Here is a 23,940-nt window from a genome sequence, read left to right on the forward strand (position 1 = left end):
GTATACTCTGTACAATAATAAAGAAAACATTCAGCCCTGGCTGGTGTGGCTCAGTGGATTGAGTCTCTCGGCCTGCAAACCAAAGGGTTGCTGGTTTGAATCCCAATCAGGGCACATGTCTGGGTTGTGAGTCAGGTCCCCAGTTGGGGGCACATGAGAGGCAACCACACATTGATGTTTCGCTCCCTTTCTCTCTCCCTCCTTTCCCCTTAAAAATAAATAAATAAAATCTTTAAAAAACAAAACAAAAAACACATTTGTTTCTTTTTCTTTACCTTATACTCATTTTCCCATTTCTTGTAATCTATCACCAATTCCTTTTCTCTCTCTGCTCATTTTAGTTAAAATAGCTTTAAAAGTAACTTAGCACTTACCTAGACAATCTCATTAACATTTTTTCAATTTTTATTACCCAAAAACAATCCACAATGATGCACATAAAAGTTTGTGAGACTAATTCAATAAGCTCTTCAATGACAGAAATCTGTATCAATTATCCTAAGATGTACTATAAAGTATAGGGACTTAGATGTTAGGAATCTTACATTCAGTCTGTGCTCCATCAGTTACTAATTGCATAACCCCTGGGCAAGTTCCTTTACCCCTGGGTACCAGTTTTCTTATCTGTTACAGAAAGACAGTAATTGCTGCCCCACCAATCTAATAGGCTTGTTTGAGGCAGCAAATAACATTTAAAAAATGTAAAAGAGCTTTGCAAACTATGAAGCCTTCAAGAAACATTACCATCATTTTATGTATCATTAGTGCCTAGAACAAAGGTAGCCTAACAAAGGTTTCTTATTAACAATTACAATTGTACAGGTAATGAATTAAATGTTTTCCTGGTGGTCTAAAAGAACTCCATTGTTCGTTCTTACACCAACATTCAGCTTAATATTAACTGAGTTAGGCACTGAGAACAAGCTGAATCACACTATTTTCTGGAATTCAAGCATTTCTAAAGAACATTTGCCCCACATAATGAGGGTAGCCATCCTTTAGTCCCAGAAGATTGCTAGAGAGGGCAGCAGACTTTGAAAGAACTCTGAACCTCCACAAAGATTCTGGATCATATCACAACATCTTACCTCGCTTTTTGGGGAAAGGATTTCTGGTTCCTACAGTGTCTATCCAGTCCTCAAGACCTCCTTTCGGTTTTTCTTGGTGCCAGAGCTTATAAACCATAGGTACTAGGTTGGCAGTGTGGTTTATATATACATATAATAGTATATAAGTTACACTGTACTATATAATCAATAACTATATTATATAAATAATCATATATATAATACATATTTATTTTTTAAAAGACTGCTGTCATGTAGAAATCCAGGACACTCATGTTTCAGGTAGTCCTAGGAAAATCACATATTTGTTTTTTTCATATGGAACTCCTAGTTCACAAATATAAACAACCCAATTAAAAAATACGTTTCTGTCTCAGTTACTGAACTTGCCATTCATTCCCTGCCCCGCCCCAAGTATCTGTAGGACTTGTTCCCTCACTTTGTTCCATCGCTGCTCAAATATTATCCTCCTCAGAGAGGCCTTGCTTGACATCCTTTGCTAAAAAAGCCACTCACAAAGGTACTTCAACCATTCTCTCCACACCCTTGTGTGTTACATGTTGCTCAGTTGGCTTTGACTCTTGACCATTCATTCCAGGAATGAGTGCTGTACTCCATGTCTGTACTCAGCAACTCTGCTCAGCTGCTGTAGACGCATGTCTGTAGTTTCTTTTGTGGAATCTATCCATCTCATATTTGATCTTCCCCCTTTCCTGCTGCTTTCTATTTTTCCCAGCATTATTAACTTTTCCAAAGAACCCTGCCTTCTCATGATATGCCTGAAGAAGTATAGCGTCAATTTTGTCATTTTTACCTCCAATGATATTTCATTCTTAATTTGCTCTAGGATTCACTTGTTTGTTTTTCTGGCAATTCAGGGCACCCACAGAGCTATCTTCCAACACCATATTTCAAGTAAATTCTTTTTTTTCCTATCGGCCTTCTTCATTGTCCAGCTTTTGCATCCATATGAAGCAATTGGGAATACGAGCGTGTAGGGGATCTCAGCCTGATTTCTAATGACACATTCTTGCTCTTCGTGATCTTTCCTAATTTTTCTACTGCTGCCCTTCCAAGTCTCTTCATTTCTTGGCTGCAATCTCCTCTGGAATTGATGACCCTTATACTGCTTTACTTTCCCCACAGTATTTATCACTACCTGTCATTAGAAGCACTGGCATTAGATTTCCTTAATATCTGTTTACTGTCTGGATCCCTGAGTAAAGTGAAGGAAAAGTAGTGTATTTTATTCACAAATGTATTCCCAAAGCCTAAAATAGTACCTGACATATAAGTGATAACCAAACCCAGGTTCAGCTGCCTGCCACAGCAAAAGCCAAACTGTGAGACAGGCGCTGACGAGAAGGAGAGTGGTTTATTCAAGTGCCGGTACTGAGAGAAGATGGGGGGACTTGGGCTCTCTAAATATTTGCTGAATGAAAAGTTATCAAACATTAATGATTGCCACATATAAGTGATGAACCTGGAAACGTAAACAACAGTATATTTGAAAACAGTCATACTGGAATGTTCTTCCATTTATATAAGCTTAAACATGTTCTCACTTTTTAACAAATTTATCAATTTTAGAACATTTATCAATATGATATCATTATCAATACAAGAATATTAATCAATGCCACTAAAAGGATACGAGAATCGATCATTCCATGTTGCCCTTTCGACGTATTCCAACATGACAACAGCTTTGATTGTCGTTAAAAGTTTGTTCCATGTTTCATCAAAATCTACTACTCTTGGTTTCAAAGACATTGTGCAAGTTTAGTGTTGAAATCTGTTAATTATAAACAACAGCAACATTAGCATGAGTTCTATAAGATCAGTTATTTGATTTTAAAGCATTGTGTAATTAAATAGTATAAGAGATGAAAAAGGTGAGAGCAGAACCTGACAGATAGTAAGAACACAATAAACATTGGCTACTATCTTTTTATGACTATCCAAACAAGGAATTCCATAGAATATTTGCATTCTTTACAAACTCTAGGAAATGGGAAGCTTTTAGTACAAATTATGTATAATCAGGAGTATTATTCCAAAGAATGAGAAACCTCATTTAAAGCATTAAGAAAAATGCTCAACATCATTAGCCATCAGGGAGATGCAAATAAAAACCACAATGAGATACCATTTTACACCAGTCAGAATGGCCATCATCAACAAATCAACAAGCAACAAGTGCTGGCGAGGATGTGGAGAAACGGGAACCCTACTGCACTGTTGGTGGGAATGCAGACTGGTGCAGCCACTATGGAGAACAGTATGGAATTACCTCAAAAGATTAAAAATGGAACTGCCTTTTGAACCAATGACTCCACTACTAGGATTATACCCGAAGAATCTTGAAACCCCAATTCAAAAGAACTTATGCACCCCTATGTTCATTGCAGCACTGTTTACAATAGCTAAGTGCTGGAAACAACCTAAGTGCCCATCTGTAGATGAGTGGATCAAAAAACTGTGGTACATTTACACAATGGAATACTATGTAGCAGAAAGAAAGAAGGAACTCCTGCCATTTGCAACAACATGGATGGAACTAGAGAGAATTATGCTTAGTGAAATAAGCCAGGCAAAGAAAGAAAAATACCATATGATATCACCTAATACAGGAAACTAAAGAACAACACAAACAAAGGAACTAAATAGAACAAAGAGCAGAACAGCAGTCAATAGGGGGGAGGGGAGAGGGAGAGAAGGGGGATAAGTAAGGGAAGGGTTTAATTAAAGAGCCTGTATGAAAGACTCATGGACATGGACAACGGGGAGGGATATGATTGTGGGAGAGGGGGTGGGTTGGGTGGGGGAGAGAAATTGGGGGAAAAGGGGACAACTGTAATTGAAAAACCAAAATTAAAAAATTAAAAAAAATAAATAAATAAAGCATTAAGAAAAAGAAGCTGTGACCCAGTAAGCCAAAAACTATCTCCCATCATGAGAAATATTCAAGAGACACTCTCAATAAAAAGGTTCTGGCCCCAAATCCTTAACCTGGGGAATGAGAGAGTATGCAGGGGAATATGAGAACACATAAGAAAATGGAAGGATTTATCTTCCTGAAGCATCAGTTTAGGTTAAAAAAATTTTTTTTTAGGAAGGAAATGCATATTAAAACAAACACAGATGAGTTGTAGAACAGAATGCAAAATTCACATGAACCATGAAGGTAAAGTTAAAGATTTCAAAGAAATATCAGGGTTGCTCTTTCCCACAATCTCAGGGTATCCAGTTCCACTACTCTAATGAAAAGTACAACTAGCATGGAACCCTTGGCTCAGAACTTGACCAGCATGGTAGTGAGCTAAAAGACTCCTTCAGCCTAGCAGACAAGCTGTATTCTAGGGAGTTAGCTGGTTTCTGGAACAAAAAGGTCCCAAGGTTACAAAAACTTGTTTCAGAGGCTAAATTCAAATCCTTCTCAATATCACACCAGAAAAACAGAATTAAAAGAAATTTAATTTACAGTTAAATTTTAAAGTTAACTTCTAAAGTTAAATTTAAGTGCACAAAAGAATACTTTTCTGGCACGTGTTTTAACATCCTCCCTAGTTTTCCCTTATTACTGGGAGTGTGAAACACCAAGCTAGTCTGGAGGGTAAATGTATACTCTGGTCTCTCACTGTGGGAAAACGGGGGTAGGAAAATAATGAGCTGGGGAGGGAAGCAAAAAGAGAAAAAAGGAGATAAGGCAAAGGAAACAAGTTGAACACCCCCAGCCCACAGCCTGAGGTGGCCCTAGGCCCTTCTTATATTTCTGGCCTGTAAAGAAAAGAACTCAAGAGGAGTCCAAGGAACAGAATTCAAGGAAGAGAAAGAAAAAGAATCAAAGAGAAGTCAAACATAAATCCAAAAGAGGAAGTGCCACAATTCATCAGTGCTTTCCTCAACATACCAGAGGCTCCACATCCAACCTTAAAATTCCTGTACTAACTAGAATGGATCAGTCATAATTTGAGAGAGACAGACAGAGAGAGATTGTGTGTGTGTGTGTGTGTGTGTGTGTGTGTGTGTGTGTGTGTGTGTTGGGGATTGGTGGATTGGTGGGGTTAGGGGCAGAACACTGGAGGAGAGAACCTAAAACTCTAACTTTACATCAGGAAATTAACCTTAATTCTTTCTCATCTTTATTTACCACATCCTATCCAACTGTGTTTCTGAGTATTTCTTTTATTTATTTTTTTATTTTTTATTTTTTTTGGTTTTTCAATTACAGTTGTCCCCTTTTCCCCCAATTTCTCTCCCCCACCCAACCCAGCCCCTCTCCCGCAATCATATCGCTCCCCGTTGTGAGTATTTCTTAAATCTATCCCTTCCTCCATAATCCTACATATGCTCAGGGATCAGGCCCTTCCCGACTCTAGTTTGCATTGTTCTTTAATTCATAAAAGAAATAATAATAACTTAATATTTATTTAGTGCTTACTATGAGCCAAGCAATATTTTAAGTGCTTCATTAAAACTCATTTAATCTGATTATGTAGGTCCTACTATTCTCTGCATTTCTAGATAAGAAAACTAAGTCAAAGGGTGATTAAGAAACTTGATTAAGGTCACAGAGCTATTTAATGGTGGCATCAGGATTCAGACCTGTACTGGAGCCCAAGCTCTCAACTGAAAGATGCAATTATACTGCCTATAATGTCTTTAGTGCAATACTTAAATAATTGCCACGCACCATTCTAGGCTTTGAGGATACAGTAGGCAATAAAGAAAGTTACCGACCTTCAAAAAGATTACAATATCAGATCAAGCACTCAAAGACAAAATTAGCCTGCCTAACCAAAAAGTTGAGCATGTCACCCTTTTGTTTTGATGCTTTCCACTGGGTACACCATTCAGTTTAATGGCTACATGGCACACCAAGCTTCCATGACTTAACCTTAGACTAAAGCACCTCTCCAGCTTCTTCTTATGGAACTCCTTGACATCATAATCCAGTAACTTCTCTGCTTAGAGGCCGGTGACCTGATTCATACACCCTGTCTTTAACCTTGTTTTCTACACCCAAAATTCTTTTATTTTCTTACCTCCACCTTCCACCCATTCATCTAATTCCTACTGATATTAAACCCTTGGTCCAGCACACCTGATTTTAAGAAACTTCACCAAGGATCATACTTTGAGACTTCCGGTCAAGATAGAGGAGTAGGTAAACACACTTCACCTCCTTGCACAACTACAGCAAAAATTGTAACTGGACTACAAAACAAGTACCACCCAGATTTGTCAGAGAATTGAGCTGTATAGAACTCCAACAACTAAGGATTTAAAGAAGCCATTCACCTAGATGCGTAGGAAGGGGAGAGATGTGTGAAGAGGCGCGGAGAGGCACAGAGAGGCAGCAGAATGACCCGTCCTACATTCACGTGTAGTGGATAAAAATAAGGAGGGATAAATTATTGGGAGCAAGCAATACCAGCCCCAGACCAGACCACCCAGCCCAGAGTTCCAGTGTCAGGAGGATAAGTCCCCATAACTTCTAGCTGTTAAAACCAGTGGAGGTTGGGGCAGTGGAAGAAACTACAGGATCTTCAGGAGACTCCTCTTAAAGGGCACACAAGGTTTCAGGACTTATGCACACCCACCCACTCTGGGATTCAGCACCAGGGCAACATTTGGAAGGGCACAAATGGCATACAGGGAGAAGAAAGAAGTGACGTGACTGACAACAGGGCGACTGCCGGGAGATAGCCTCCTCTCAGGCAATCTCAAGAGGCCAGCCAATGAAACTGTCCCTTCTCCAAACCCTCCACCACACAGAGCCACAAAGCGATGAAACGGGTAGCCCCACCCTAGCAATTACCTAAGGCTCTGCCCAACACAATTTACAGGTGCTTTTTCTACATTAGGGCACACTACTAAGACAGTGAGTCCAAGTAGCTCTATCTAATACACAGAAACAAACACAGGGAGGCTGTAAAATTGAGGAGACAAAGAAATACAGCGAAAATGAAAAAACAACAAAACTCCACAAAAATAACTAAACAAAATGGAGATATGCAACCAATTAGATGCAGAGTTCAAAACACTAGTTATCAGGATGCTGAAAGAACTCATTGGGTACTGCAACAGCATAAAAAAGACCAGGCAGGAGATCCAAGATGGCGGAGGAGTAAGTGGACGCTACACTAACATCCTCCCAGGAACAGTCTGCATTTGCAACTTAATTTTGGAGAAATTCTCTAAAATAACCAACCGAACACTAGCTGGAGAGAAGTTTTATAACCACGAAGAGACAGAAAAGGCCACTACATCACAACTTGACTGGTAGGGAGTGCAGAGATGCGGAAGGACTGACTGGGTTCCCACGGGTGGCAGCTGAAGGGACTGAGAAACAGCTCAGCAGCCGGGTATTCCCCCTGAGAAGGTCAGGGTCAAACTCCCAGCTGGGCTTCCCAGCCTACAGCAACAGAGTAGAAAGTAAAATAGTATCAGCTGTGAAAAGCGAAAAGCCACAGGGTTTCTTGCTAGCTGGAGAGAAACAGCTGGAGAAACAGAACTCTTAAGCAAATCACATATGAAACCATTTTGACCCCCACTTACCCTGGGCTCAAGCAGAGGGAAGACAGAAAGAACTAGAGACGCTTGGGGACAGTTTGGCGTGGTGGCTTTGAGGGGAGAACTTGGAAAGCAGCCGACTAGGTCCCACTGCTGACTCAGCCCCACATTGCAGACAGACCATTCTCATCCAGGTGGCGTCAGCCACAGGGAAAGCAAAAGCCCAGCCTACAGGAATTAAGCTGCCACACCCACGTTCCTTAAGCCTGACGGCTAATCACAGATTGAATAGATTAACAACTAAAGAAGACAGATATAGGAAGTAGATCCCTAGAAGTCTCCAACAGGCTGCGTAGGCCCAGACTGGTACAGGATGTGACGCCAAAGAGGCAGATCCACGAAGTGTAGATCAATCTAAGAAGCAGCAACAAACAGTAAGAGTCAACAAAAATGGGGAGACAGAGAAACAATCCCCCATCGAAAGAAAAGGTAGAATCCCGAGAAAGGGTGCTAAATGACATAGAGGGGAGCAAACTATCAGATATGGAATTCAAAACATGAATTATGGAGAAGCTCAATGAGCTCAACGGAAACTACAAGGAACTCCGCGGAAACTACAAGGAACTCCAGAAAAACTACAAGGAACTTACTGAGAATTATATCAGAATGAAAAAGGACATAGAAGCTATCAATAAGAGCCAGGAGGAAATGAAGAATACAATCTGCGAACTGAAGAACACAGTAGAAGGAATTAAAAGCAGGCTAGAGGAAGCAGAAGATCGGATCAGCAAGCTGGTGGACAATGTAGAAAAAAACTCCCAGATGGTGCAACAAAATGAAAAAAGACTGAACAAGACTGAAGAGGTTTTAAGACAGCTGCAGGACAACATGAAACGTAATAATATCCGTATCATAGGAATTCCAGAAGGAGAAGAAGAACAAGGGATAGAAAACCTCTCTGAAAAACTAATGACAAAAAACTTCCCTAACATGAGGAGAGAAAGAGCCACACAAGTCCAGGAGGTACAGAGGGTCCCAGTGAAGAGAAACCCAAACAGGCCCACTTCAAGACACATCATAATTAAAATGGCAACATTGAAAGACAAAGGGAGAACCCTAGAAGCAGCAAGAGAGAAACAACTAATAACATACAAGGGAGCTCCAATAACGCTATCATCAGATTTCTAGCAGAAACACTACAAGCCAGGAGGTAATGGCAAAAAATATTCCAAGCAATGAAAAACAAAGGCCTATAACCAAGAATGCTCTACCCAGCAAGGCTCTCATTCAAAACGGAAGGTGAAATAAGGAGTTTCCAGGACAAAAGAAGGCTAAAAGAATACATCTCCACCAAACCAGCATTCCAAGAGATGCTAAAGGGTCTGCTTTAAGAAGATGAAGAAACAGAGAGAGACAGAGAGGAACACAAGTAAAGAGGGGGGAAAAGACAATGAATAAATACCTATCGGTAACAGCCTTAAATGTAAATAGATTAAATGCACCAATCAAAAGACATAAGGTAGTTGAATGGATTAGAAAGCATGACCCACATATATGCTGTCTACAAGAGACCCACCTTAGAACAAAAGATCTACACAGACTGAAAGTAAAGGGATGGAAAAAAGTATTTCAAGAATATGGACATGTAAAAAAAACTGGGGTAGCAACACTTATATCAGACAAAACAGATTTCACAGCAAAGTTCATTAAAAGAGACAAAGAAGGCCATTTCATAATACGTAAGGGGAAAATCCATCAAGAATATATAACCCTTGTAAAAATATATGCACGCAACTTAGAAGTACCCAAATATGTAAGGAAAATTTTGAAAGACTCCAGGAAAGATATAGACAGCAACACACTCATAGTAGGGGACTTTAACACCCCACTGTCAACAATGGACAGATCTTCGAAGCTAAGAAACACCAAAGATATTGAGGCATTGAACAACACTATAGATCAAATGGACTTAGTTGATATATATAAAACTTTTCACCCCAAAGAAGCAAAATATACATTCTTCTCAAGTGCACGTGGAACACATTTAAAGATAGACCACATGGTAGGATACAAAACAAGCCTTAACAAGTTCAAGAAAATTGAAATTACATCAAGCATCTTCTCAGATCACACTGGCTTAAAATTGGAAATCAACTTCAAGGAAAAAACTCAAAAAACATTCAAACTCATGGAAAATGAATAACATGATATTAAATAATGAATGGGTTAACAATGACATTAAGGAAGAAATCATTCTGGAAACTAATGAAAATAAACACACAACAACCCAAAACCTATGGGATACAGCGACAGCAGTCCTGAGAGGAAAGTTCATAGCAATACAGGCTTACCTAAAAAAGCTAGAAAAATCTCTAACAGAAAATTTAACCCTACAGCTACAAGAACGAGAGAAACAACAACAAGCAAAGCCCAGAGCGAGTAAAAGAAAGGAAATCATCAAGATCAGAGCACAATTAAACGACATAGAGGCTAAATTAACAATTCAAAAGATCAACATAAGTAGGAGCTGGTTTTTTGAAAAGATAAACAAAATTGACAAGCCTTTAACCACGCTCATCAAGAAAAAAAGAAAGGACCCAAATAAATAAAATCAAAAGCAGGAGAGGAGAAATCACAACCAATACCACGGAAATACAAAGGATTGTAAGAAATTATTATGAACAACTGTATGGCAAAAATTTGACAACCTAGAGGAAATGGACAAATTCCTGGAAACATATAACCTTCCAAAACTGAATCAAGAAGAAGCAGAAAGCTTGAATAGAACAATAACAACTAGTGAGATTGAAGCAGTAATCAAAAAACTCCCGGCACACAAAAACCCTGGACCGGATGGCTTCACAGGTGAATTCTACAAAACATTTAGGAAAGAACTAACTCCTGTCCTCCTCAGACTATTTCAAAAGATCCAAGAAGAGGGAAGATTCCCAAACTCGTTCTATGAAGCCAGTATTACCCTAATTCCAAAACCAGGTCAAGACACAACAAAGAAAGAAAATTACACGCCAATATCGCTGATGAACATAGATGCTAAAAGCCTCAACATAATATTGGCAAACTGGATCCAACAACACAATAGAAAGATCATACACCACGATCAAGTGGGATTCATCCCAGGGATGTAAGGATGGTTTCATATTGGCAAATCAATAAACGTAATACACCATATAAACAAAATGAAAGACAAAAACCACATGATCATATCAATAGATGCAGAAAAAGCATCTGATAAAGTAAAACACCCATTTATGATGAAAACTCTCAGCAAAATGGGAATAGAGGGAGCATACCTCAACATAATAAAGGCCATATACGAGAAACCTGAAGCCAACATCATATTCAATGGGCAGAAACTGAGAGTATTCCCCCTGAGGTCAGGAACAAGACAAGGATGTCCACTCTCTCCACTCCTATTCAACATAGTCTTGGAAGTTCAGGCCACAGCAATTAGACAAGAAAGAGAAATAAAAGGCATCCAAATTGGAAAAGAGGAAGTAAAATTGTCATTATTTGCAGATGACATGGTAGTGTACATAGAAAATCCTATAGACTCCACAAAAAAATTAATCAACCTAATAAGTAAATTTGGCAAAATAGCAGGGTACAAAGTCAGTATTAAGAAATCAAAGGCATTTCTGTACACCAACAATAAAATCTCAGAGATAGAAACTAAAAGAAAATCCCATTTACCAGAGCAACAAGAAAAATAAAGTACCTACGAATAAACTTAACCAAGGAGGTAAAAGACCTGTATTCAGAAAACTACATAACACTGAAGAAAGAAATTAAGGCAGGTACAAATAAATGGAAGCATATACCATGCTCATGGATGGGAAGAATCAACATCATTAAAATGTCCATACTACCCAAAGCAATTTATAAATTCAATGCAATCCCTATTAAAATACCAATGACGTATTTCACAGACCTAGAACAAATACTTCAAAAACTTATAGGGAACCAAAAAAGAGCACGAAAAGCCACAGCAATCTTGAGGAAGAAGACCACAGTAGGAGGAATCATAATACCTGATATCAAACTATACTACAAGGCCACGGTAATCAGAACAGTCTGGTACTAGCATAAGAATAGATATATAGATCAATGGAATAGAATAGAGAGCCCGGAAATAAACCCAGGTCTATACGGTCAACTAATATTTGATAAACGAAGAAGGAACATAAAATGGAGTGAGAAGAGCCTCTTTAACAAATGGTGCTGAGAGAACTGGACAGGGACATGCAAAAAAATGAAACTAGACCACCAATTTACACCATACACCAGAATAAACTCAAGATGGATCAAAGACTTTAATGTAAGCCGTGGCACCATAAAAGTCCTAGAGGAAAACATAGGTAGGAAAATTTCAGATATCCCACGTAGCAACATTTTCACTGATACATCTCCTAAGGCAAGGGAAATAAGGGAAAGAATAAACAAATGGGACTACATCAAACTAAAGAGTGTCTGCTCAGCAAAAGAAAACATCAGCAAGATTAAAAGGGAAACACTCATATGAGAAAATATATTTGCCAATGATACTTCAGACAACGGACTGATCTCCAAAACATATAAAGAACTTATACGACTCAACACCAAGAACACAGACAACCAATAAAAAAATGGTCAAAGGACCTGAACAAACACTTCCCCAAAGAGGACATACAGAGGGTCCATAGACATATGAAAGAATGCTCAACATCACTAGCCATCAGAGAGATGCAAATAAAAACCACAATGAGATACCTCCTCACACCAGTCAGAATGGCCATCATCAACAAATCAACAAACCACTTGTGCTGGCTAGGATGCAGAGAAATGAAAACCCTGGTGAAATGCTGGTGGGAATTCAGACTGGTGCAGCCACTATGGAAAACAGTTTGGAATATCCTCAAAAAACTAAAAATGGAACTGCCTTTTGAACCAGCAATTCCATTGCTAGGATTATATCCGAAAAATCCTGAAACACAAATTCAAAAGAACCTGTGCACTCTAATGTTCATAGCAGCACTATTTACAATCACCAAGTGCTAGAAAAAACCTAAGTGCCCATCTGTAGATGAGTGGATCAAAAAACTGTGGTACATTTACACAATGGAGTACTATGTAGCAAAAAGAAAAAAGGAACTTCTACCATTTGTGACAACATGGATGGAACTAGAGAGAATTATGCTTAGCGAAATAAACCAGGCAACAAAAGAAAAATACCTTATGCTATCACCTATTACAGGAAACTAATGAACAACACAAACAAATGAGCAAAATTGAACCAGAGGTATGTAAACAAGGTGTAGACTAACAGTAACAAGGGGGGAGGCGGGAGGGAGAGAAGGAGGTAAGAACGGTAAGGGTCTAGTCAAAGAACATTTATAAATGACCCACGGACAATGACAGCTGGGTGGGGACTGAATGTGGGAGAAAGGGGGGCAGGGTACGGGGAAGCAAGAGGGGGAAAAAAAGTGGGATAACTGTAATGGGAAAACAAACAGAAAATTTTTAATGGGGGAAAAAATGAAAATATAAAGAATGGAAATGCAAGTTCAATGAATATTAGAAGAACAAGGATTTTCCTTCACACTGTATATTTTTCTCCCTATCTCATCCCTTCAGAGTTTGGCATTCTAAAGAAGTAATGACATAAGTTTCTTTGCATAAAACTAATGAGATCAGATGTTAATAGAGGTTTTTTTTGACCAAGACTTTGACTGGAATGTCATACCTAAAGGAGACATGCTTGGGCTCTGGTTGTAACCAAAAAGCTCTGAGGAACTGGGATTGACTTTCAAAGGTAATAAAAGCCCACGAGATAAAAGGCCTGGTACCGTGGTTGGTTGTGCGGTCCACAGCAATCTTTCCAGGGAAGGAATGAAGGTTGTTTTCCTGAAAGATGGCTAGAAGGGACCTTAAGGCACAATGGAAAACCAGAAGGACTTGGAAAAGACAGGTGTGTACAGGCAAGGCTGAATACCAGGTATGTGGCTCAGCTTCTGTGCCCTGAAGGGTAGACTGAAGGTCACCCTAAATGTTCCTTGCCTAAGTTCCAGCAAAGCAGAACTAAAGATCATAAGTGATCATTTGCTGCTCTTGTGTTTATGCAAATGAACAGGATAAATAAAAAAATGGACTTAATGCAGTCCCTTTAATGACAAGGAGGGCAATCTTAGGGAGAAAAATCATGATTCAAGGAAAATCACAATGATCAGTGGTAGACTATAAAGTAGTGCGGCTAACAGTCTTTAAAGTTTCTTTTGATTGAAAATACGTTTTCATTTGAAAGTTAAACTATGTCTGTGGTATCATCAAAGATGTTTAATTTACAGGCAAGAAGAATGTCAAATGTCTTGCAACTGGATGTCTTTCCAATAAGAAAGTCGCACAGATTTAGAGACTTGTTTGTGGGTTATGTTACATAAATTAACATGTATTTTCTGTTTTCAAAGGGCATAAGCCTATGATCTCATTACCTGAGTGATTGTCTGTAAGTATAGGCCTCACTTAATCCCGTCTGCATTGCTGCCTTCTGAGACTCAACGGTTTGGCTGAACTAAGTGGCTGGGTTGGTGAAGAATGAGGTGGTCTGTGGGCTTCACTTTAAAACTGGTTTCTTTTCTATCCTAATGGCTTGGACAGAAAGAGCCCAGAGGTCTGAGAGGGGGGAAACCTAAAATATTTCCCTGAGCCCAAACTAAGTATAGTGAGCAAAAAGGTTTTTGACAAGTGAGATGTGCCTGGCACACCTTCCTCCAAAGAAGCCCTTTTTTTTCCCTAATGTCGGACATTGAAAAAGTAATACCTGCCTTTGTCATCTAGTGGTTATGTATTGAATGATGTCTTTTAACCCTGTTGCCAAATATGTTGCCCCCAGAATACAACAAGGATTCCAGCCTGTTAAACCAAGCACGCCGTTGTCCGGGGACAGCCAACTGACCTGGAGTCCTGACGATCCTTCCCCATGTGGGAAGGTCACCCTCCCCTCCACACCCCCACTTTTTTTTTTTTAAGTATATTTTATTGATTATGTCGTTACAGTAGTTCCAATTTTTTCCCCTTTACTCCCCTCCACCCAGGATCTCCCTCCCCCATCATCCCCCCCCCAAGTCCATACCCATGGTTCGTAAAAAATAACTATCCCTCCCTCTCAGATATTAAGACCCTTTGTAATCTTGTAAAGGACAATGGGCGAAGGTCTCGAGCTCCTCTAGCTGCTTCAAGCTGGACATGGTCGTCGTCCTACCTACCCTTGGGTCCAGAAATCCCTAATAATAGTGGGGGACCATGTCCAGCTTGAAGCAGCTAGAGGAGCTCGAGACCTTCGCCCATTGTCCTTTATAAGATTATACAGGGTCTTAAGTCTGAGAGGGAGGGATTGTTATTTTTTATTGTTAAAGTAATTATTTATTTAGTTATTTATTTAAAAAAGAAGAAGAATATATGAAAGGGTGAAGCGGGAGAGCTTGTATGTATGACCCATGGGCATGGACTGGGGGGGATTTCTGGGGGAGGGATGTCCTGGGCAGAGGATAGCAAAGTGGAAAAATTGGAACTATTGTAACAATATAATCAATAAAATACACTAAAAAAAAACACAATTCTAATTAAAAAAAAAAAAGACCAGGCAGAAATGAAGGTAGCATTAAGTGAAGTAAAGAAAAATCTACAGGGAACCAGCAGTGGAGGGGATGAAGTTGAGAATCAAATCAACAATTTGGAACATAAGGAAGAAAAAGGTATTCAATCAGAACAGCAAGAAGAAAAAAAGAATTTTAAAAAAAAATGAGGATAGGGTAAGGAGCCTGTCGGATATCTCTAAATGTGCCAACATCCAAATCATAGGGGTGCAAGAACAGAAAGAGCAAGAAAATGAAAAGTTATTTTAAAAAATAATGAAAGACAGAAAGAAAGAACTCCTGCCATTTGCGACAACATGGATGGAACTAGAGAATTATGCTTAGCGAAATGAGCCACGCAACAAAAGAAAAATACCATATGATATCACCTAATAAAGGAGACTAATGAACAACACAAATGAACAAAACTGAACAAGGAACTGAATAACAGTTTTCAGGGGGGAAGGAAAGAGGGAAAGAAAGGGGATAAATAGGGGAAGTGTTTAGTAAAGGAACTAGTATAAATAACCCATGGACATGGATAACGGAGTGGAGATTGACTGTGGAAGAAAGAGTGGGCTGCAGGGAGGGGGGGGGCAATAAGAATAAAAGTAGGACAACCATAACAGAAAAACAATAAAAATAAAATTAAAAAAAAAATAATGAAAGAAAACTTTCCTAAGTTGGTGAAGAAAACAGACATACAATTCTAGGAAGCACAGAGAATCCCAAAAGAGTTGGAACCAAAGGGAGCAACACCAAGACACATCGTAATTAAAATGCTAAATGTTAAAGATAAAGAATCTTAAAAGCAGCAAGAGACTTCCAGTCAAGATGGATGCGTAGGTAGACATGCTTCACCTCCTTGCACAACCATAAGGAGGATTACATCTACCTTGAAACAAAAATCAACCAAAACTACCAGAAAATCAAACTGTATGAAAGTCCAACAAACAAAGATATAAAGAAGTAATACTCATCAAGATAGGTAGAAAGGGCAGAAACGGGAAGCCGGTGCGGAGAGGACATGGTATGGCAGTGGCAGCAAGGTAGCATGGTAAAGCAGTGGCTGTGGCAAGCTGACAGAACAAGCAGTCCCACATTATAAAGGCTGGTAGGAACACCTGGGAGCAATCCCAGTCCCAGGCCACACTGCAGTTCACAGTTCTAGTGCCAGAAAAAAAAGTCTTTTTGCTTCTGGCTGTGAAAACCAGTGATAGTTGGGGCAGTGGAAGAAACTAGTGGTCTCTCAGGAGACTATTTAAAGGGCCCCCACAGTCCTAGAACATCTGCAAGACCACCCACTCTGGGAAACATCACTAGGGCAACAAGCTAGAGGGGCACCAGTCACATATGGGAAGCAGGTGAAGTGAGTGGAAAAGGGGTGAGTGCTGAGCAAGTGGCATTGCTCCCTCACATACAGTACCACAAGGCAGTGAAACCAGTTACCCAGCACAGACATTTAAATTGTAGCAGGTGCAAAAGCTCTACCGAATACACAGAAGGAAACATAGGAACACTGTCAAATTGAGGAGACACAGAAATATGGCCCAAAAGAGGGAGAAGATCAAGGCTCCAGAGAAATAACTAAGCAAGGAGGAGATACCCAACCAAACAGATGCAGAGTGCAAAACACTGGTGATAATGATTTTCATAGAAATGATTGAATACAGCAAACGCATAAGAGAAGAAGTGAAGGCTATACTTAAGTGAAATGAAGAAAAATACACGTAAAACCAATAGTGAAAGAAAGGAAACCGGGGTTCTAAACAATGGTTTGGAATATAAGGAAGAAATAAATAGTCAACCGGTAAAGAATGAAGAAACAAGAATAGAAAAAAACAAGAAGCAGCTTAGGAATATCTGGAACAAATTTAAACACACGAACATCCAAATTATAGGGGTGCCAGACAGAGAAGAGGAAGAGCAAGACATTGAAAACTTATTTGAAAATATAATGAAGGAAAAACTTTCCTAATTTGGTGAAGGAAATAAGCATACAAGTCCAGGAAGCACAGAGTCCCAAACAAGCTAGACCCAAAAATGACCACAATAAGACACATCAAAATTAAAATGCTAAAGGTAGGACTTCCGACAAAGATGTAGGCCTACACATACATGCTGTGTCTCCCTCCACAACTAAGAAGGAATACAACTACCTCAAAACTACAGACAACCAGAAGTTCCAGAAAATCGAACTGCATGGAGGTCCAACAGACATATAAAAAAGACAGGTAGGAGGGGCGGAGCTGGGATGGAGAGGATGCAGTGCGGTGGCAGCAGCAGCAGGCCAGAGAAAAACGCAGTCAAACATTTTAAAAAGTCGAGAGGGACACCTGGGGGGCACTCCCAGCACCAGACCAGACCACATAGCTCAAGCTCCCAGCGCCGGGGCAAATAAAGCCTCATTGCTTCTGACTGTGAAGAGCAGTGAGGGTTGGGGTGGAGGCAGAAACTGCAGGTCTCTCAGTAGAATCCGCTTGTTAAAGAGACCCACGGTCCTAGAACATCTATAAACCCATCCATTCTGGGAACAACGGCCAGGGGAACAGCTAGAGAGGCGCCAGGCCCAAACGGAAGTGGGAGAAGTGCCTGAAAAAGGAGCGAGTGCTGAGCAAGTGGCATTATTCCCTCTCGGACCCTTCCCCCACATACAGTACTACAACATGGTGAAACTGGTCACCGTATAATAATGAATACCTAAGGCTCCACCCCTTAAACATAATTGGTGTGACGGTTTTATCTAAGACACAGAGGCAAACAATAACAGGAGCCTGTCAAGATGAGGAGACAGAGAAGTATGGCCCAAAAGAGGGAATGGATCAAGGGTCCAGTAGGAGAACTAAGCAACAAGGAGATAGCCAACCTAACAGATGCAGAGTTCAAAACGCTGGTGATAAAGATGCTCACAGGCTTGATAGATATGTTTAAGTACAGTAAATATATAAGGGAGGAAGTGAAGGCTATGCTAAACGAAACGAAGGAAAATCCACACAAAACCAACGATGAAGGGAAGGAAACCGGGGTTCAAATCAATGACTTGGAACCTAAGGAATAAAAAAAAGTCAACCAGTACAGATGAGGAAACAAGAATTGAAAAAATGAGGAGAGGCTTAGGAACCTCTGGGACAACTTTAAACGTGCCAACACCTAAATCATAGGAGTGCCAGAAGGAGAAGAGGAAGAGCAAGAATAGAAAGCTTATGTGAAAAAATAATGAAGGAAAACCTCCCAAATTTGGAAAAGGAAATGGGCATACAGGTCCAGGAAGCACAGAGAGTTCCAAACAAGCTAGACCCAAAGAGGAACACACCAAGACACATCATAATTAAAATGCCAAAGTTTAAAGATAAGGAGAGAATCTTAAAAGCAGCAAGAGGAAAGCAGAGAGTTACCTGCAGAAAGTTACCTACAGAGGGTTGCATAAAAGACTATCAGCTGATTTCTCAAAAGAAACCTTGAAGGCAAGAAGGAACAGGCCAGAAGTATTCAATGTGATGAAATGCAAGGACCTCCAACCAAGACTACTCTATCCAGCAAAACTATCATTTAGAATGGAAGAGCAGGTAAAGTACTTCCCAGACAAGGTAAAGCGAAAGGACTTCATCATCACCAAGTCATTATTTCATTTTATGAAATGTTAAAGGGACTTATTTAGAAAAAGAATATCAGCACTATGAATATTAAAATGACAACAAACTCACAACTATCAACAACTGAATCTAAGAAATGAAAACAGAGTTGGCCTGCAAGCCAAGTGTCACTGGTTCGATTCCTAGTCAGGGGCACATTACTAGGTTGCACGTCTGGTCCCCAGTCAGGGATGTGAATGAGAGGCAACCACACAGTGATGTTTCTCTCCCTCTCTCCTTTCCCCTCTCTCTAAAAAATAAAATAAACAAGTTATTAAAAAAAAAAAAAAAAAACTAAGGAAACAACCAGAATAGGAACAGAATCATAGGTATCGGGATCATTTGAAGGGTTATCAGCTGGTAAGGGAGAGGGGAAGAAATGGGGAAATGGTTCAGGGACGAAGAAGCATAATTGGTTGGTACAAAATAGACAGAGGGAATCTAAGAATAATATAGGAAATGGAGAAGTCAAAGAACTTACATGCACAACTCATGGACATGAATAAAGGGGGGAGGGAAGAACGGTACTGGGAAGAGGGGAGCAAAGGGAAAAGAAATTGAGACAACTGTAACAATATAATCAATAAAAAATACTTAGAAAAAAGTAAAATAAAAATAAAACATTGTCTATAAAATGAGAAAAAATAAAAATAAAAATAAATAAAGTGCTAAAGGTTAAAGAGAGAATCTTAAAACCATCAAGAGAAAATAAGAGAGTTACCTACAAAGGAGTTCCCATAAGACTGTTAGCTGATTTCTCAAAAGAAACTTTGCTGGAAAGAAGGGAGTAGCAAGAAGTATTCAAAGTGATGAAAAGCAAGGACCTACAACCAAAATTACTCTATCCAGCAAAGCTATCATTTAGAATGCAATGGCAGATAAAGTGCTTCCCAGACAAAGTAAAGCTAAAGGAGTTCATCATAGCCAAGCACTTATTATATGAAATGTTAAAGGAATTTATTTAAGAAAAAGATCCAAATTATGAACATTAAAATGACAACAAACTCACAACTATCAACAACGGAATCTAAAAACTAAAAAGAAAATACAACTAAGCAAACCAGAATAGGAACAGAATCAAAGGTATGGGGATCATTTGGAGGGTTATCAGCTGAGAGGGAGAAGGGGGAGAAATGGGGAAAAGGTGCAGCGATTATAAGCACAAATTGGTTGGTACAAAATAGACGAGGATATTAAGAACAGTATAGGAAATGGAGAAGCCAAAGAACTTATATGCATGACCCATGGACATGAAATGAGAGGATTACTGGAGGAAACGGGGTATCAGATGAAGAGGGGGAAAGGGTGAAAAACTGGGACAACTGTAATAGCATAATCAATAATTTTTTTTTTTGAGAAGCTTTTTTGAGCCCGCTTAAGCTAGGTAACATACCCTATCTTACATATTACATGAGAAGTCTATGCTTACTTCTATTGTAATTATCTGAGTGTTTCTTGAGGGTCGGGACTATTGTGTAACTGTATAACATAAAGTTAGCAATGTCCGCTTCACATTACTTTTCTCCCCTTGTAAAAATGAAATATTATACACACTGAACAAAATTATCTTAATAGTTGCAGAGATTGCCTTTTGGCTTTATTCAAGTTTTGACAAAATCACTGTCACCGACTTCTCTGCTGAGACTAACAGACCTATGGTAGAATGGGTACATGTGTAGCAGTAATCCATTCTTGGATGAAACATATGGAAGTCAAAGTGAGAGAAGCATAAGCCCAGGGAAAGACACTAAAATCTAACAAACCAACAGCAAAAAGTATGCTGAAATCATCTATGAAATTCTCTGCTTGTCCCAAAAGAAAGCACATATAACTAAAAAATGTAGTTCAGATCTCACATTACCACATCTCCTCTAGCTTTCTTTTTGAGTTACACTCATGTGACTTTTGGGTTTTTAACACTTATACATATAGGTACTGTGCATGAGGGCCATGAGTGTTATGGGCACTAAAAAAAAATCAAGGTCTAAATATTTTTAAAAGACACAAAAATTCATGTTTAATTATATTTCCAGATAACATGTCAATATTAATTATAATATTCTGTAATGTTTCCTATTTGAAAACGATTTGTACATTAGGTTTTCTCGTTAGAACACCATTTCTACATACTGTAATAGAAACTTAAATAATTACAAAGTGATTTCTATAAACATAGTTACCACATGATCCAGCAATTCAACTGCTAGGTATATACACAAGAGAAAATATGTTTACATAAAAACTTATATACAAATGTTCATAGCAGTATTCATAAACTCCAAAAAGTGGAAATAACTCAAATATCTACCAACTGATAAATGGATAAATAGAATGTAGTATATCCCTCCAAAGGATTATTATTCTGCAATACAGAGGATAAAGTACTGACAGATGCTACATGAATAAACTTCAAAAACGTTATACTTGGAGAACGAAGTTGGTCACATAATAACATGCACTGAGGGACTTCCAGCCAAGATGGAGACATAGGCAGACACGCTGCGTCTCCGTTCATAACTAGGAAGGAATACCACTACTTCAAAACTGGAGACAAACAAAAGTTCCAGAAAATAGAGCTTCATGGAAGTCCAACAAACAAAGATATAAAGAAGAAATATTCATCCAAACAGGTTAAGAGGAATAGAGCCAAGGCAGAGAGGACGCGGTGTGGTAGCAGCAGAAGCAGCAGGCCAGCAGAAAGCAGTCACACATTTTATAAAATAGGGAGGGACACCTGGGGAGCGTTCCAGCACCAGACCAGACCATGCAGCTCACGGTTCCAGGACCGGGGAAAATAGAGCCTCATTGCTTCTGACTGTGAAAACCAATGGGGATTGGGGTAGAGGGAGAAACTGCTGGTCTCTCAGCAGAGTCCAGTTGTTTAAAGAACCCCCACAGTCCTAGAACATCCGCATACCCACCCACTCTGGGGACGACAGCCAGGGCAACAGCTAGTAGGGCGCCAGTCCCAAACAGGAAGCAAGAGAAGTGCCTGGAAAAGGAGCCAGTGCTGGGCAAGAGGCATTATTCCCTCTCAGACTCCTCCCCCACATACAGTGCCATAATGTGGTAAAACGGGTCTCCTGGAACTGACGAATACCTAAGGCTCTGCCCCTTACAACGTAACAGGTGCGACAGTCCTACCTAAGACCCAGAGGCAAACACAGGAGCCTGTCAAGTTGAGGAGACAGAGAAATATGGCCCAAAAGAGGAAATGGATCAGGTTCCAGTGAAAGAACTAAGCGACGAGAACCTAACAGATGAGGAGATAGCCAACCTAACAGACGAAGAGTTCAAAACATTGGTGATAAAGATGCTCACAGACTTGACAGATATGCTTAAGGATGGCAAATGCATAAGGGAAGAATCGAAGGCTATGCTAAGTGAAATGAAGAAAAACCCACATGAAACCAATGGTAAAAGGAAGGAAGCCAGGGTTTAAATCACTGACTTGGAACATAAGGAAAAAAATAAGTCAACCAGTACAAAATGAAGAAACAAGAATTAAAAAAACAAGTAGGGCTCAAGAACTTCTGGGACAACTTTAAACATGCCAACATCTAAATCACAGGGGTGCCAAAAGAAGAAGAGGAAGAGCAAGAAATTGAAAACTTATGTGAAAAAATAATGAAGGAAAACTTCCCAAATTTGGTGAAGGAAATAGACATACAAGTCCAGGAAGCACAGAGAGTCCCAAACAAGCTAAACCCAAAGATGACCACACCAAGACACATCATAATTAAAATGCTAAAGGTCAAAGATAAAGAAAATCTTAAAAGCAGCAAGAGAAAACAGAGTTATCTACAAAGGGTTTCCTATAAGACTATCAGCTGATTTCTCAAAAGAAACTTTGCCAGCAAGAAGGGACTGGCAACAAGTATTCAAAGTGATGAAAAGCAAGGACCTACAACCAAGAGTACTCTATCCAGCAAAGCTATCACTTAGAATGGAAGGGCAGATAAAGTGTTTCCCAGACAAGCAAAGCTAAAGGAGTTCATCATCATCACCAAGCTCTTATTGTAAAATGTTAAAGGGACTTATTTAAGAAAAAGAGAATCAAAACTATGAACATTAAAATGACAACAAACTCACAACTATCAACAACAGAACCTGAAAAAATTTAGAAATAAAAACAAACTAAGCAAACAATCAGAACAGAAACAGAATCATAGGTATGGGGATCATATGGAAGGTTATCAGCAGGCAGGGGGAAGATGGAGCAATGGAGAAATGGTGCAGGGATTAAGAAGCATAATTGGCAGGTACAAAATAGGCAGGGGGAAGTTAAGAATAATATAGGAAAGGGTGAAGCCAAAGAACCTATATTCACAACCCATGGACATGAACTAAGGGAGGTGGGGATGCTGGAGGGAAGGATGGTGCTGGGTGGAGGATAGTAAAGGGAAAAGAAATTGGGACAACTGTTACAGCATAATCAATAAAATATACTTTAAAAAAGAATAGAAAAGAAAAGAAAATTAGGGTAAAATACACAAAGCTATGAACTACCAAACCTGGAATTTAAACCTGGATCTATCTGGCTTCAACACAAAGCTCTTATTCACTGCTCTCTACTGCATTTTTATTATTTGCCACTGGAGAAACTGGAGTTGGCTCAGAGGAAATGGATGGATGATAGTGCAAGTGCAGCTTTCTAGAAGATAAGTTGCAACCAAAAAGCTGAATGTCTTATGGTGGGAAAGGAAATTTCTCCTAGATGTCAATATATCGCCTCCCCTCCTCCCCCAAATAAAATTCTAGTCTCAAAATGAAAAGTTTGTGAGTCAAGAAATTAATCCTCTAAATTGGCTCTGTCAATGACAATGTGATCCTAGTCTAGCAGCTGTTCCATTTTCTCCAACTGCACAACGTAAGAGCAGTATAAAAGACAATCTTTATAAATACATTTCAGGTTTGCTAGACAATGCTAAGACGAGTTAGTATTATTTTCTACTCTCCTCTGTAATTTTACTTTTCCATCCATGCTTTTGAACCAAGTGAAGACCAAAACTGTAATGTTGCTGAAATCTTTATGCCTTCACTCTTTCTCATACTTTATTCCCATATTACCTATTAGAAAGGCTTTCTTTCATT

General features: G+C 39.3%; 1 protein-coding gene across 3 annotated transcripts in view; it reads right to left on the reverse strand.

The window, feature by feature from the left end:
* CUL2 (cullin 2) overlaps nucleotides 1-23,940 on the reverse strand; it is a 134,387-nt gene that overhangs the window by 102,020 nt on the left and 8,427 nt on the right. For all 3 annotated transcript variants that reach the window (XM_090266194.1, XM_090266193.1, XM_090266195.1), the window contains exon 2: nucleotides 2,722-2,862. In XM_090266194.1, coding sequence (XP_090122320.1) covers nucleotides 2,722-2,840 — 119 coding nt within the window. In that variant the 5' untranslated portion in view covers nucleotides 2,841-2,862. The remainder of the gene's footprint in view (nucleotides 1-2,721; nucleotides 2,863-23,940) is intronic.

Source organism: Furipterus horrens, unplaced genomic scaffold (assembly GCF_987537825.1).
Source record: "Furipterus horrens unplaced genomic scaffold, mFurHor1.1.pri manual_scaffold_2, whole genome shotgun sequence".
NCBI lineage: Eukaryota > Metazoa > Chordata > Mammalia > Chiroptera > Furipteridae > Furipterus > Furipterus horrens.